This window comes from Musca autumnalis, unplaced genomic scaffold (genome assembly GCF_047663935.1).
Source record: "Musca autumnalis isolate F117 unplaced genomic scaffold, ASM4766393v1 scaffold_5, whole genome shotgun sequence".
Classification (NCBI taxonomy): domain Eukaryota; kingdom Metazoa; phylum Arthropoda; class Insecta; order Diptera; family Muscidae; genus Musca; species Musca autumnalis.
In genome coordinates, this window is record NW_027412088.1 from 20,020,759 (window position 1) to 20,033,823 (window position 13,065).

The window sequence follows — 13,065 nt, forward strand, 5'->3', positions numbered from 1 at the left end:
AGCTAAAAATCGCCGCCGTCAACCCGACTGGAGATGGCGCGAACCGATATTTTTTTAATCGATTTAACGGAAAAACGCTGATTATCATTCTAGTTGTTGCTTTACTTTTGAAAATGCCAAGACCAGCAAAAGTAGCTCTTATGTTACACGCTGAAACTTTCATACGAAACTTTCCCATTTTTTTTTTTCATATAATATTGTTGACCTTTGATCAGTATTTTCTTCTTCTATTCGTTTGGTCATAAATAAAAAACAGATAAATTTTTGTTTTTTATTGTTTGTTTATTTTTCCAATATTTCGACTATCTCCGATAGTCATCATCAGGGAAATATCTTTAAAAACACATATGGTCTGTTCCAGTACTGCACATTTCTACACATTTTTACTATTTTTTTCGATAACATAAAGGAAAAATCGGTTATCGGAGTAAAAATGTGTAGAAATGTGTAGTACGGGAACAGACCAATAATTATTTTTATAAAAATATAAAACAATTGTTAGAAATAATAATTACATTGTTGTTTCTTATTTTATGATTCTAACACCTTCTTCCATCCTCTTCTGTTGACAAGAATTTTCCAACTAACTTTTCTTGTGCTTTTATCTGTTTTTTATTTATGACCTCAAGCTAAACGAATAGAAGAAGAACTTTCCCATTGTTTTGGCGTTCTTAGGTCGAGTTCCCCATTACAGTAATTTCATAAAATTACTTTTGTATGGAACTCGATCTATGAACGCCAAAATAATGGGAAAGTTTCGTATGAAAGTTTTAGCGTGTAACATAAGAGTAGTAAAGGCTAGAACAGAATTAATCGTCGCTTGCTTTGCTTGCTTCCCATGGTACAATTACAAAGGTAGATGCATCGGCGAATTGCTACAACAAAGCAACTTTTTTTTGTAATGTAAACTGTCAAAATTTTCGCCAAATGGTCTCTTGTTGTCTCGTTTTATCGCTTGTGTTTGTCTATAAAGTGTAGACATGCTATCTCTTACTTACCGAATCATATGGTTTTCTGTTTTGATTTTTCATGGCGAATTCCTAGTTTTTTGACGTTTCAGATTCGATCAGCTGGGCTGAGGCATCTACCTTTCTAATTGTACCATGCTAGGTACACATTGCAATTTTTGAATGACAGCTTTGCTCAAGTAATCGGTTGTGTTGAAAGAAAATTCTTCAGTTTTGAGCAAAATAAATAAAAAAAAACAAGTAAAAAAGGATCAGTCGGCTTTGCCGACATATATATACCGTCAGCCTTTGTGAATTGAAACATGCATCAATGGACAGATCGAATACTAGCTAAATATGGATTTGGATTGAAATACGTGATATCGCTGTAAACAAGACCACTAGGTAAAAATGTTCAAGTGATCCTCGAACAGACACTTAACCGGTTTGCCCTGTTTATGAAATATCACGCGTACCATTTTAGTGAATATTTTCGATTTTTTTGGGGAGGTACCGAAAGGAGTATATCTGCAAGCACCACCTTCAAATTTCATCTAATATTGGAAGAAATACTACGACATGCAAAGTGTGGTGCTCCACTCAGTATTTGGTTCGAGAGTTGTCGTGCTCTCCAGCCACTACATGGTGCCATAGAGGGTTTTACACCCTTCGGGCTGTTTCCTCAAGAAGTATGGACTTGCCCCTGAAAAAACTTTTACTGTCGTAATTGAGGCAGCAAATGCAAGTTGATTCAACAAAAATCAAAGTGATTCGATAGCAGGTCTTAAAGCGAACTTATCCGAAATTTTGTGTGGGAGCTACCGGATGGTGTGGACAAATATAGTCCATATTTGAACCTGATCTATATCTTGTAGATATATTAGGATGTGTAAAGTATGGACCAATTCGGCCACTCCCTTCAATAGTTATCGTACGAACAATTTTTCCGAACATTTTTGAACTTTTGTGGGGGAGGTACCTGAATGAGTGGACCGATATGGCTTATCTTCAAACTGAAACTATGTTTGGACAAAATATTACTAAGGCCAAATTTTGGACCGAATTGGCAGATCCGTTCGAGAATTATCTTTCGCTCCAACCACCTCACACTGTGTCATAGGGGTTTTTTTGCAACTTTCAGGCTATTTTCTCAGAAAGTATGGACTTGCCCCTAATGAAACTTGTACCGTCGTATAGGGGGCAGTGAATACAAGTTGCTAAAACAAAAATCAAAGCGATTCGACAGATGGCCCTAAACTGAACTTTTCCGAAATTTTGTGTGGGAGGTACCCGAAGGAGTAAACCGATTAAGTCAATATTGAAACCTTATCTAAGTCTAGTACACATTTCACGATGGGCAAAGTATGAACCAAATCGGTTACCCCCTTCAAGAGTTGTCGCGCGCACTAATTTTCCGAATATTTTCGAATTTTTGTGGCGGAGGTACCGGAAGGAATGGACCGATATAGCCCATCTTCGAACTTAAACTAAGTTTGGGCAAAATATTACAAAAGCCAAAATCTCATCTGGATTTCATTTGACGTTTAACCTATGGATTTGACAGTTGAAATCGAGTGGATTCCGTAAATGTAAACTAAGCATTAGACTAAATTCGAAAAGTCGATAAATCGATTATTGCTTTCCATTACCTATCCCTAGTCGACTGTTTGCTAAAAATTATTAGCTTTGTTCCTTTACATTTTTAATGGTAAGGGTGGTAAAAGAGAAAAGTGTCAAAATTGCTCCCTTATGAACATTTTTACCAGAAAAGTAAAGGAACGGAAAAATGGTAAATCCGGCAGCAATGTCAAAAAGAAACATACAAAATAAATTTTCGTCTTTTATTTCACAGTTTTTAATTTAGTTTTGTCAGCGTTCGACTTTTTCTTCTATTTTTCGTCCATTTTCTTTTCATTGTGAAATAATCGTCAAACAAAAGTCGAAAAATCAGTTCTGCCATTTTTTTACCTGCAGAAATTTTGCTGGTAGCCTGTGGTAGAAGAGAAAGCCATGTTAGCTTTCTCCCCACTCTCACTCTCTTAAAAATTGCTTCCAGTTTTGCCACTTTTCGGGGTTAAGGAACGCTTTGTAGGTTAAAAATGGTAACAACAACATCGACGTCTATTTCGTGAATATCAAATCCTAACTGGAAAATTTCTTTTGTAATATCTAAATAATACCGTATATATTGTATTCAAAAGGGTTTTCGCTAAATAAAAGTTGTTTTTTGCCGGAAAATTGTCCTAAAAGTACGTTGGCTGTCATTTTTGATTGATAGTGTGTACTCCCCTTAAAGGAACACAGCTTTTGTTGTATCTATTAATTACATATTTTTAATTAATTATATTAATTATATATTATTTTATATAATTATATAAATCTAGTTCGTTAGTACGTTCAATGGACTTCGATCGTTTGCGTATACGTGTGGTCTGTTCCTGTACTGCAAGAATCTACTAATTATTACTATTTTTTCCGATAACATAAAGGGATAATTGTTATCGTAGTAAAAATTAGTAGATTCTTGCAGATTCTGGAACAGAGCAGTAACATCACACGTTATGGCTATATTACCATATGCTTTTTCACATGTATGACATCAGCTGGTCTGTATATTATTATACCCAGATTGACAACATACATGTAAAAAGCATATGGTGTAATATAGCCATTAGTTTGTATGACGTTACTCAAACTTTTTTGAACTAGGGCAGTGAACTATGAACTAGGTTTGTCTGTGTTTAGACACACAAATTTCTCGGGAAAGTAAATTGAGTTTTTTGGGAGAGAGCGGAGAGGAAAGAGCTCCTCAATACTCTTTCCTACCCCCTATTGCCCAAAAACTGAATTTCCTTTCGAGAGAAATTTGTGTGTCTAAACACGGACTTTAATTATGTTCGTGGGGGTATCAATTCTCTTGTAATTATACATTCTCAAAGAAGAAGATGCATTGTTTTGGTTTGTAGACCCCGTGTATGTTGCACATGTTTTGACTAGTAACAACACAACCAACAACACCACTCTGACCAACACCAAAAAAATAACTATGAGTGACGAAGTAGTTGATCCTTTGCCCAATATTTTAATAACAGGTAAAGCAAGGAATTTAGTTACTAACTAACCGCAATGTTAATGCAGTTTCTTTGTAGGCACGCCTGGAGTTGGAAAGTCCTACTTGTGTCAAAAACTCCAAGATCAGCTAAAGTTAAAATGGTTGGATTGTTCGAAAATTGCCAAAGAAAATGATTTCATCGAAGAATATGATGAGGAATACGAATGTCCCATATTGGATGAAGATAAACTGATGGACTATATGGAACCCCTCATGCAAAAGGGATATAACATAGTCGAATATCATGGTTGTGATTTCTTTCCGGAACGTTGGTTCAATGCTGTTTTCGTAGTTACTTGTCCAAGTAATACAATATTATATGATCGTCTTAAGGACAGAAATTACAATGAGAAAAAATTAAAATCGAATATTGAATGTGAAATCTTTGGTACAATATTGGAGGAAGCCAAAGACTCGTACAAGCCGGAAATAGTTTTCGAGTTGAAGGGTGAGACCAAACAAGACGCCGAACAAAGTTTGAAGACCATTAAAAATTGGTATAAGGCATGGAAAAGGAAATAAACTTTGAATAAAAAGAAAGGAAATTGGGTGTTTTTATTTAGGAACATTAATATGTTTGAAGAAAATGTATCCAACTAATCTATTTACTTTGATGACTTAGATTATTATAATAGAACATGTGTCGTGTATGATTGTTCGTAAATCTGTATATAGAATAGACTTTCTAAGAGACTGAATTTTCTGTGTTTCCTTCTCTCTTAAGCCTAAAATGTTTTTTTTTCTTCAAAATTTGGTACCTTTAACGGAATCTACTCATATAATAACTGACTAGGCAGATGAGTCCTTAAATTTTTCTGTGCCATAACAAAACGGACAGTAAGAGTGTTCCGAGGGTATATACAACTTGTAATTTTACAGGAGAAAAAAAGCGTTATAAAATGAAAAACTGTTTTATAGAATTTTAATCTCATAAAGCCGAGTATATGAGATATTATCAATCATATACGAATGGGAGTAAGTAATGAAACCAAAACCGCAGAAAAGCTTGTTTTGGGATCCGTCATTACCACAAAATCTGCAATGTTATCCCATTTTTCGAAATGCCTTTTCTTGAATAGGATTGTTATTTTTAACGTGGAAGCTTGAAATTTCGCAAGAACATGTATTTTAGCCTTATGTATTAGATTTAATCAAAAAAACAATTTTTGGTCCAAAATTTGGGTTTCGCAATATTTTGTCCAAACTTAGTTTAAGTTCGAAGATGGGTCCACTCCTTCCGTTACCTCCCCCACAAAAGTTCGAAAATGTTCGGAAAATTTGTGCCCATGATAACTCTTGAAGGGAGCAACCGATTTGGTCTATACTTTGCACATCGTGAAATTTCTACCAAACTTAGATGAGGTTCCAATATGGACTCAATCGTTCCACGCCTTCGGGTACCTCCCACACAAAATTTCGGAAAAGTTCAGTTTGGGACCAAAATTTGGCCTTCGTAATGTTTTGTCCAAACTTAGTTTAAGTTCAAAGATAAGCCATATCGGTTCAATCTTCCATGTACCTCCCCCATAAAAGTTCTAACATTTTTGGAAAAAATTGTGCGCACGATAACTCTTGAAGGGAAGGACCGATATGGTCCATACTTTACGCATCTTAATATATATACCAGATATATATCAGGTTTGAATATGGACTATATTTGTCCATTCCTTCGGGTATCTCCCACACAAAATTTCGGATATGTTCACTTTAAGACCTGCTCTTGACTAACTTTGATTTCTGTTGAGGCAACTTGCAATCGCTGTCTCAATTAGGACGGTAAAAGTTTTTTTCAGTGGCAAGTCCATACTTCTTGGGAAAACAGCCCGAAAGTTGTAAAAAACCCCTATGGCACCATATTTTGTAGTTGGAGAGCACAATAACTCACGAACTGATAGACCGATTTGGTCCAAAATTTGGCCTTCGTCATATTTTGTCCAAACTTAGTTCAGCTTCTAAAATGGCCCATATCGGTCCTCTCCTTAGGATACCTCCCTCACAAAGGTTTAACATTTGTGTCCAAGTGCAGTTTATAGAAATTTATACCGATGATGTTCTTTGTGGTCCTGTTTACAGCCATATTATGTTTTCCGTGGACAAGTCCATTCATCCTGGCATACTGCTCCAACAGGTGTACGATAACCCAGTCATTTCAGATATCAGTGGGCGCGATATCTATCGAAAACATATGACTCTCAAAATAAGATCCACTTCCGTAATGCACTATGTCGGTCCATTCCCTCCTGAACTTTAATCCTAATCCACATTTTTGTCGGCAAGTTCAAATGTCCAAAAAGTGCCACAAAATTCTGAAAAGACCCCCCCCCCCTTTCCAATTTTTAAATAAACAAAAACACTTTGAACCACATTATAAAAGGAATGTATGAATGGAAATATATTTATGTATGTAATGTTATTATAAATAATGTATGTATATAATAATTATGCATATGTACACATATAAACATTAAATTAAATAAAAAATAATTAAAACAAAATCAACTAATACTTGGTCATCTTAAATTTCAATGGACCATCTGGAGCATACATAAATGTTACAGCATATTCCAATGGTTCATGTTCATATTCCAGTTTATATGATCGCAAAAGTTTTGCTAATAAAATTTGCATTTCCAAGTCGGCAAAACGTCGACCCAAACACATACGGGCACCATAACCATATGGCAGCGAGGCAAATGGATGAAGTTTACCCTCAAAACCACCCTGACTGGGTTTTAGCCATCTCTCTGGCTTAAATGTGGCTGCATCGGTAACATATTTTTCCATATTTCCCGTGACAATGGTGGGAAAAACAGCTTGAACCTAAAATATTTTCGTTAATAAGCTTGTAATAATTTCTGGCTCCATGGTATAACTTACTCCCTTGGGCACACGATAACCACTTATAACTGTATCCTCCTGTAATGTCCTACCATTTCCAATGACCGTACTGTACATGCGAAAAACTTCCTTGATGAATGCCTTTAGATAATGCATTTGATCCAGCAATTGTAATGTGAGTGGGGTTTTAGGATCGGGCATAAGTCTTTTCAATTCTTGATGGACTTTTTCTTGTTGTTCCGGCCTGGTTGCCAATTGGTACAACATTGAACACACAGCCATGGAAATCTAAATTCAAGATAAAATGTTAATGCACTGTTATGAACTCACAGCAATATTTTTGGGATTGATATCCTGCTCGTTCAACATCGAACAAAACTTACTGTGTCTATTCCAACAAGTATTAAATCCAAAGCCATAATTGTAGCAATTTTTTCGTCCTTTTGAGATATAATGACTTTCTCTAGTAAAGAAGGTTCTCCATGTTGGCAGGGTCCTTGAACCTTAAGGCGTTCTGTAGCTGATTTGATATATTTCATGCAAACCCTATTAAAAATATGGATAAAAGTATTACAATTTTGTACTGTCTTTAGCTGTTCTAATTATTCTGGAAGTTCTCATTAGGGTGTCATAAAGAAAAGGTTAGCTGACTTCCGTATCGTCATTTGCTTTGTGTTGTTTAAACTTCGTCAAAATATTTTAGTTGCACACTCATACATAGTTCCTCGAAAATGCAACTAAATGTTTCTGGGTGAGAGGCAACTTTTCATATAGAAAAGTTGGTGAGAGGCAAACTTTTCATATAGAAAAGTTGGTGAGAGGCAAACTTTTCATATAGAAAAGTTGGTGAGAGGCAAACTTTTCATATAGAAAAGTTGGTGAGAGGCAAACTTTTCATATAGAACAGTTGGTGAGAGGCAAACTTTTCATATAGAAAAGTTGGTGAGAGGCAAACTTTTCATATAGAACAGTTGGTGAGAGGCAAACTTTTCATATAGAAAAGTTGGTGAGAGGCAAACTTTTCATATAGAAAAGTTGGTGAGAGGCAAACTTTTCATATAGAACAGTTGGTGAGAGGCAAACTTTTCATATAGAGAAGTTGGTGAGAGGCAAACTTTTCATATAGAAAAGTTGGTGAGAGGCAAACTTTTCATATAGAAAAGTTGGTGAGAGGCAAACTTTTCATATAGAAAAGTTGGTGAGAGGCAAACTTTTCATATAGAAAAGTTGGTGAGAGGCAAACTTTTCATATAGAAAAGTTGGTGAGAGGCAAACTTTTCATATAGAAAAGTTGGTGAGAGGCAAACTTTTCATATAGAAAAGTTGGTGAGAGGCAAACTTTTCATATAGAAAAGTTGGTGAGAGGCAAACTTTTCATATAGAAAAGTTGGTGAGAAGCAAACTTTTCATATAGAAAAGTTGGTGAGAGGCAAACTTTTCATATAGAAAAGTTGGTGAGAGGCAAACTTTTCATATAGAAAAGTTGGTGAGAGGCAAACTTTTCATATAGAAAAGTTGGTGAGTGGCAACTTTTCATATAGAAAAGTTGGTGAGAGGCAACTTTTCATATAGAAAAGTTGGTGAGAGGCAACTTTTCATATAGAAAAGTTGGTGAGAGGCAACTTTTCATATAGAAAAGTTGGTGAGATGCAACTTTTCATATAGAAAAGTTGGTGAGATGCAACTTTTCATATAGAAAAGTTGGTGAGAGGCAACTTTTCATATAGAAAAGTTGGTGAGAGGCAACTTTTCATATAGAAAAGTTGGTGAGAGGCAACTTTTCATATAGAAAAGTTGGTGAGAGGCAACTTTTCATATAGAAAAGTTGGTGAGAGGCAACTTTTCATATAGAAAAGTTGGTGAGAGGCAACTTTTCATATAGAAAAGTTGGTGAGAGGCAACTTTTCATATAGAAAAGTTGGTGAGAGGCAACTTTTCATATAGAAAAGTTGGTGAGAGGCAACTTTTCATATAGAAAAGTTGGTGAGAGGCAACTTTTCATATAGAAAAGTTGGTGAGAGGCAACTTTTCATATAGAAAAGTTGGTGAGAGGCAACTTTTCATATAGAAAAGTTGGTGAGAGGCAACTTTTCATATAGAAAAGTTGGTGAGAGGCAACTTTTCATATAGAAAAGTTGGTGAGAGGCAACTTTTCATATAGAAAAGTTGGTGAGAGGCAACTTTTCATATAGAAAAGTTGGTGAGAGGCAACTTTTCATATAGAAAAGTTGGTGAGAGGCAACTTTTCATATAGAAAAGTTGGTGAGAGGCAACTTTTCATATAGAAAAGTTGGTGAGAGGCAACTTTTCATATAGAAAAGTTGGTGAGAGGCAACTTTTCATATAGAAAAGTTGGTGAGAGGCAACTTTTCATATAGAAAAGTTGGTGAGAGGCAACTTTTCATATAGAAAAGTTGGTGAGAGGCAACTTTTCATATACAAAAGTTGGTGAGAGGCAACTTTTCATATAGAAAAGTTGGTGAGAGGCAACTTTTCATATAGAAAAGTTGGTGAGAGGCAACTTTTCATATAGAAAAGTTGGTGAGAGGCAACTTTTCATATAGAAAAGTTGGTGAGAGGCAACTTTTCATATAGAAAAGTTGGTGAGAGGCAACTTTTCATATAGAAAAGTTGGTGAGAGGCAACTTTTCATATAGAAAAGTTGGTGAGAGGCAACTTTTCATATAGAAAAGTTGGTGAGAGGCAACTTTTCATATAGAAAATTTGGTGAGAGGCAACTTTTCATATAGAAAATTTGGTGAGAGGCAACTTTTCATATAGAAAAGTTGGTAAGAGGCAACTATTCATATAGAAAAGTTGGTGAGAGGCAACTTTTCATATAGAAAAGTTGGTGAGAGGCAACTTTTCATATAGAAATGTTGGTGAGAGGCGACTTTTCATATAGAAAAGTTGGTGAGAGGCGACTTTTCATATAGAAAAGTTGGTGAGAGGCAACTTTTTATATCGTAAAGTTGGTGCGAGGCAATGAATACTTATTGGGACCGTAATACTTCCAAAACTTACTCAACAAAGAAATTCATATTTTTCACATAATGAGTCCACAGAGGTGTTGGGAAATAACGCCAATATGGTGCCTTAAGTTCCAATGTTGCGACATTACGCAGGGCATATTTTGCAGCATTAATAATTTGTTGAGGCTCCGAATCGGGAGATAAATTCGATTCTAAGCAACCCAAACGTGTGTCCAGGGCAACACGACCAATGCCTTTAATAAGAAAAAAATGATGGTTAAATTAAGAAATATGTTGATAAAGCCATTCAAAACAAGAAACTAACATTCCAGTGACCATTTGTGAATTTCATTATCAAAGTCATCAGGTAATTCTGAGTTTTCATCCAGTAATGTTTCACAACGATTTAAGAAATCATCTGTCACCACTTCCAAGGGCTGTAAATAGCGACGAACTGTTGAGAGTTGCAACACAGGTTTTTGGACTTTGGAACGGAATTCACGCCAAGGTTCACCGTGACTAGAAAGGAAAACAGAAAAACAGTAATAATAAAATTTGTCGAAAGCGGCTAATTGAAAATTATTTTAAAACTTACACTCCCACAACACCACCCAAATCACCAAAGAAATCTTTGCGCACTACACTCTTATATTTCACCAAACTAGGCATAGATGGACGGAATGGAGTAGTACCTTCTGTACGATAACACTATAAGAAAAAATTTCAGAAACAATTGGGAGAATATTTGGAAATTGAATCTCTTGCTTTCCTTACCTTTTCAATTTCATCTACATCGTATATGAATAGTAAATCAGGTCTTCCTATCAAACCACTGAATTTTACAATTTGTCCATACTGTTCGTATAGCTGTGAAGAAATTTTCGCCACATCTCCAATGGTGTATTGACCAATTATTGGCATCATTCTGAAATAAGTGAAAAAATGGATTAGTATTTCTGGATGAACAAAAGGAAAGAAAAGGAAAAACGAAAGATGAGTGGGTTGTAGTGACCCTAAATATTGCGACATTTCGGAGCCTATAAGCCGCTATTAAAAATTTGACACGATCCGAAAAGTAGCAAAGGAGAGGAGGAGAAACCATAGTCCTTCTCATCAAGTTCTAATCCATGTTTGGCAGTTAATCTCTTCATAAATTATCGTGTCGAACAGCGATTTAACCAATTTCAACCAATAAAAAATATACAGTTGAAGTCAGGATCACATGAACTTCCTCGGGTGAAAATTGCAAAACGATCTTCGAATAACTATTAAACTGCACTTAAACCAAAATTGTAAATTTGTGGGAAAGGAGTCGTCTAATTCTTTAATTCAGTTTACGAAAATATTACCATGAGCAATGCGTTGGACCACCTGACACTCATTCCGTAGTTATCATTGCCCACCAGCCATTTTAGTTGGGTCACAGTAGATTTTTTAGAGTTTTCGGGTCATTATATCGGGTGACGTAGGGGATGGAAGATACCAAGCAACGGTCTTGACCGGTTTTAACATGTCAAAGCCCAGGATTTATCTTGGTCCCTCTTTCATCTCAAGTGGACACTGACCTCCCCGTGGTGTCACCTGGGCAACTGTCTTTAACACCCGTTAAAGGTAGTGAGCTAACATGTGCCGCGCGTTCTCCCATAAGAACGTTAAAAACTTGGGTTTGGGCGTCGGGTTAGTAACCCTCCCTTAGAAAAAACATCCTACTATGAAAAAACGAAAGAAAAGAAAAACAACCCCCTTTAAAGTTGACGAACCCCGCAAACGTTTTAAGGACCATGATCTGCGAATCTGCACCTGGAATGTTCGCACTCTTTATAGAGAAGGTGCAGTCTTCGCATTGGCAGACGTACTTGAAAAGGAAAGGCGTCACAGCAACGCCTAAACTGTATTATAGCTGCCATGACGTAAAGCATGAGTTTGGTTGCGGATTTGTAGTTAGTCGGAGACTAAAACATCTGGTATCCAGCTTCACTCCAGTGAATGAAAGACTTGCTGCAATTCGAATAAAAGCTAAATTCTTCAACATCAGCTTTATTTGCGCACATGCTCCCACTGAAGAAAAGGACGAACAGACCAAAGATATATTTTACGAGCGCTTAGAAGCAACATATGACAGTTGCCCTGCCCATGACATTAAAATCATTCTAGGCGATTTTAATGCCAAAATTGGAAAGGAGAATATCTTTGGCCCAACAGTCGGGAAATTCAGCCTCCACAGTGAAACATCTGACAATGGTATGAGGCTGATAGACTTTGCAGCTGCAAAAAACATGGTAGTTAGCAGTATCAGATTTAATCATCTCGATATTCATAAGGGCACCTGGCTGTCTCCAGATCAGAAAACAAGAAATCAAATTGATCATGTTGTGATAGGTGAAAGACATTCATCGAGCGTGTTGAATGTACGATCGTTCCGAGGCGCAAACATAGACTCGGACCATTACCTAGTTGCAGCAAAGGTACGCACCCGCTTAAACGTGGCAAACAAAGTACGAACAGACACAACACGAAAGTTAGACATCGGTAAGCTGCAATCACAACAGATAGCCACAGCATATTCCACTCAACTAGCCCAATTGCTTAATCAAATCACTCCTCATCCCGATAACGTATCAGCGCAATGGCAAAGCATTGCGCTCCATGCAAACAGCCGCAAAATCCATACTTGGATACCAGAGACCTCCACCAAGGAATCCATGGTATGATCAGGAGTGTCGTGCTGCTACCGAAGAGAAAAATGCGGCATATAGAGCTACTTTACAATCCGTAGCAACGCGTAGCGCACGAGAGAGATATCGGGAGAAAAGGAGAGAGGAGAAACGTCTTTTCCGCAGGAAAAAGAGAGAGATGGAAAAGCGGGAGTGTGAAAAAATTGAAATGTACAGGAGCGTTGATGTACACGCCTGCACGTTGTCGTAACAACGGAGAATAACAAATCCAAATGAGAGCCATGTCAGCCGTTGTTTAACATAGGGACATTACTCTCACATAAATTCTCTCTCATTTATTTTGGACATCAATGACAGGAGCCAGAATGAAGTCCCAAAATTCTACCAAAGAGTGAAGCATCAAACTGATGGCTTTGGTACGGGCACCTCCTCCTGTAGAGACCAGCAAGGTAACTTGGTAACTGATACAGACAGTGTGCTCAGGATATGGAAAGAGCATTTTTCAAATCTGTTGGTATCCA

At 36.7% G+C, this 13,065-nt stretch overlaps 2 protein-coding genes across 2 annotated transcripts in view; one reads left to right on the forward strand and one right to left on the reverse strand.

The window, feature by feature from the left end:
• The first annotated feature begins 3,891 nt into the window (after nucleotides 1-3,891).
• Nucleotides 3,892-4,604, forward strand: Ak6 (adenylate kinase isoenzyme 6). Its single transcript, XM_073957557.1, has 2 exons — nucleotides 3,892-4,039; nucleotides 4,097-4,604. Exons 1-2 carry the CDS (start codon nucleotides 3,994-3,996, stop codon nucleotides 4,579-4,581), a joined length of 531 nt encoding a protein of 176 aa, XP_073813658.1. The 5' UTR covers nucleotides 3,892-3,993; the 3' UTR covers nucleotides 4,582-4,604.
• Nucleotides 4,605-6,413: 1,809 nt separating this feature from the next.
• The window catches only part of Cyp301a1 (Probable cytochrome P450 301a1, mitochondrial), a 28,725-nt gene continuing 22,073 nt past the window's right edge, over nucleotides 6,414-13,065 (reverse strand). Inside the window, exons 2-8 of the mRNA XM_073957556.1 lie at nucleotides 10,644-10,794; nucleotides 10,465-10,577; nucleotides 10,195-10,388; nucleotides 9,922-10,123; nucleotides 7,281-7,443; nucleotides 6,937-7,185; nucleotides 6,414-6,879 (exon numbers count right to left, since the gene is read on the reverse strand). Coding sequence (XP_073813657.1) covers nucleotides 6,559-6,879; nucleotides 6,937-7,185; nucleotides 7,281-7,443; nucleotides 9,922-10,123; nucleotides 10,195-10,388; nucleotides 10,465-10,577; nucleotides 10,644-10,794 — 1,393 coding nt within the window. The 3' untranslated portion in view covers nucleotides 6,414-6,558. The remainder of the gene's footprint in view (nucleotides 6,880-6,936; nucleotides 7,186-7,280; nucleotides 7,444-9,921; nucleotides 10,124-10,194; nucleotides 10,389-10,464; nucleotides 10,578-10,643; nucleotides 10,795-13,065) is intronic.

Coding starts and splice junctions, on each gene's coding strand:
- Ak6 (XM_073957557.1), top strand. CDS start 3,994: ATGAGTGACGAAGTAGTTGATCCTTTGCCCAATATTTTAATAACAG. Junction 4,040..4,096: donor GCCCAATATTTTAATAACAG/GTAAAGCAAGGA, acceptor GTTTCTTTGTAG/GCACGCCTGGAGTTGGAAAG.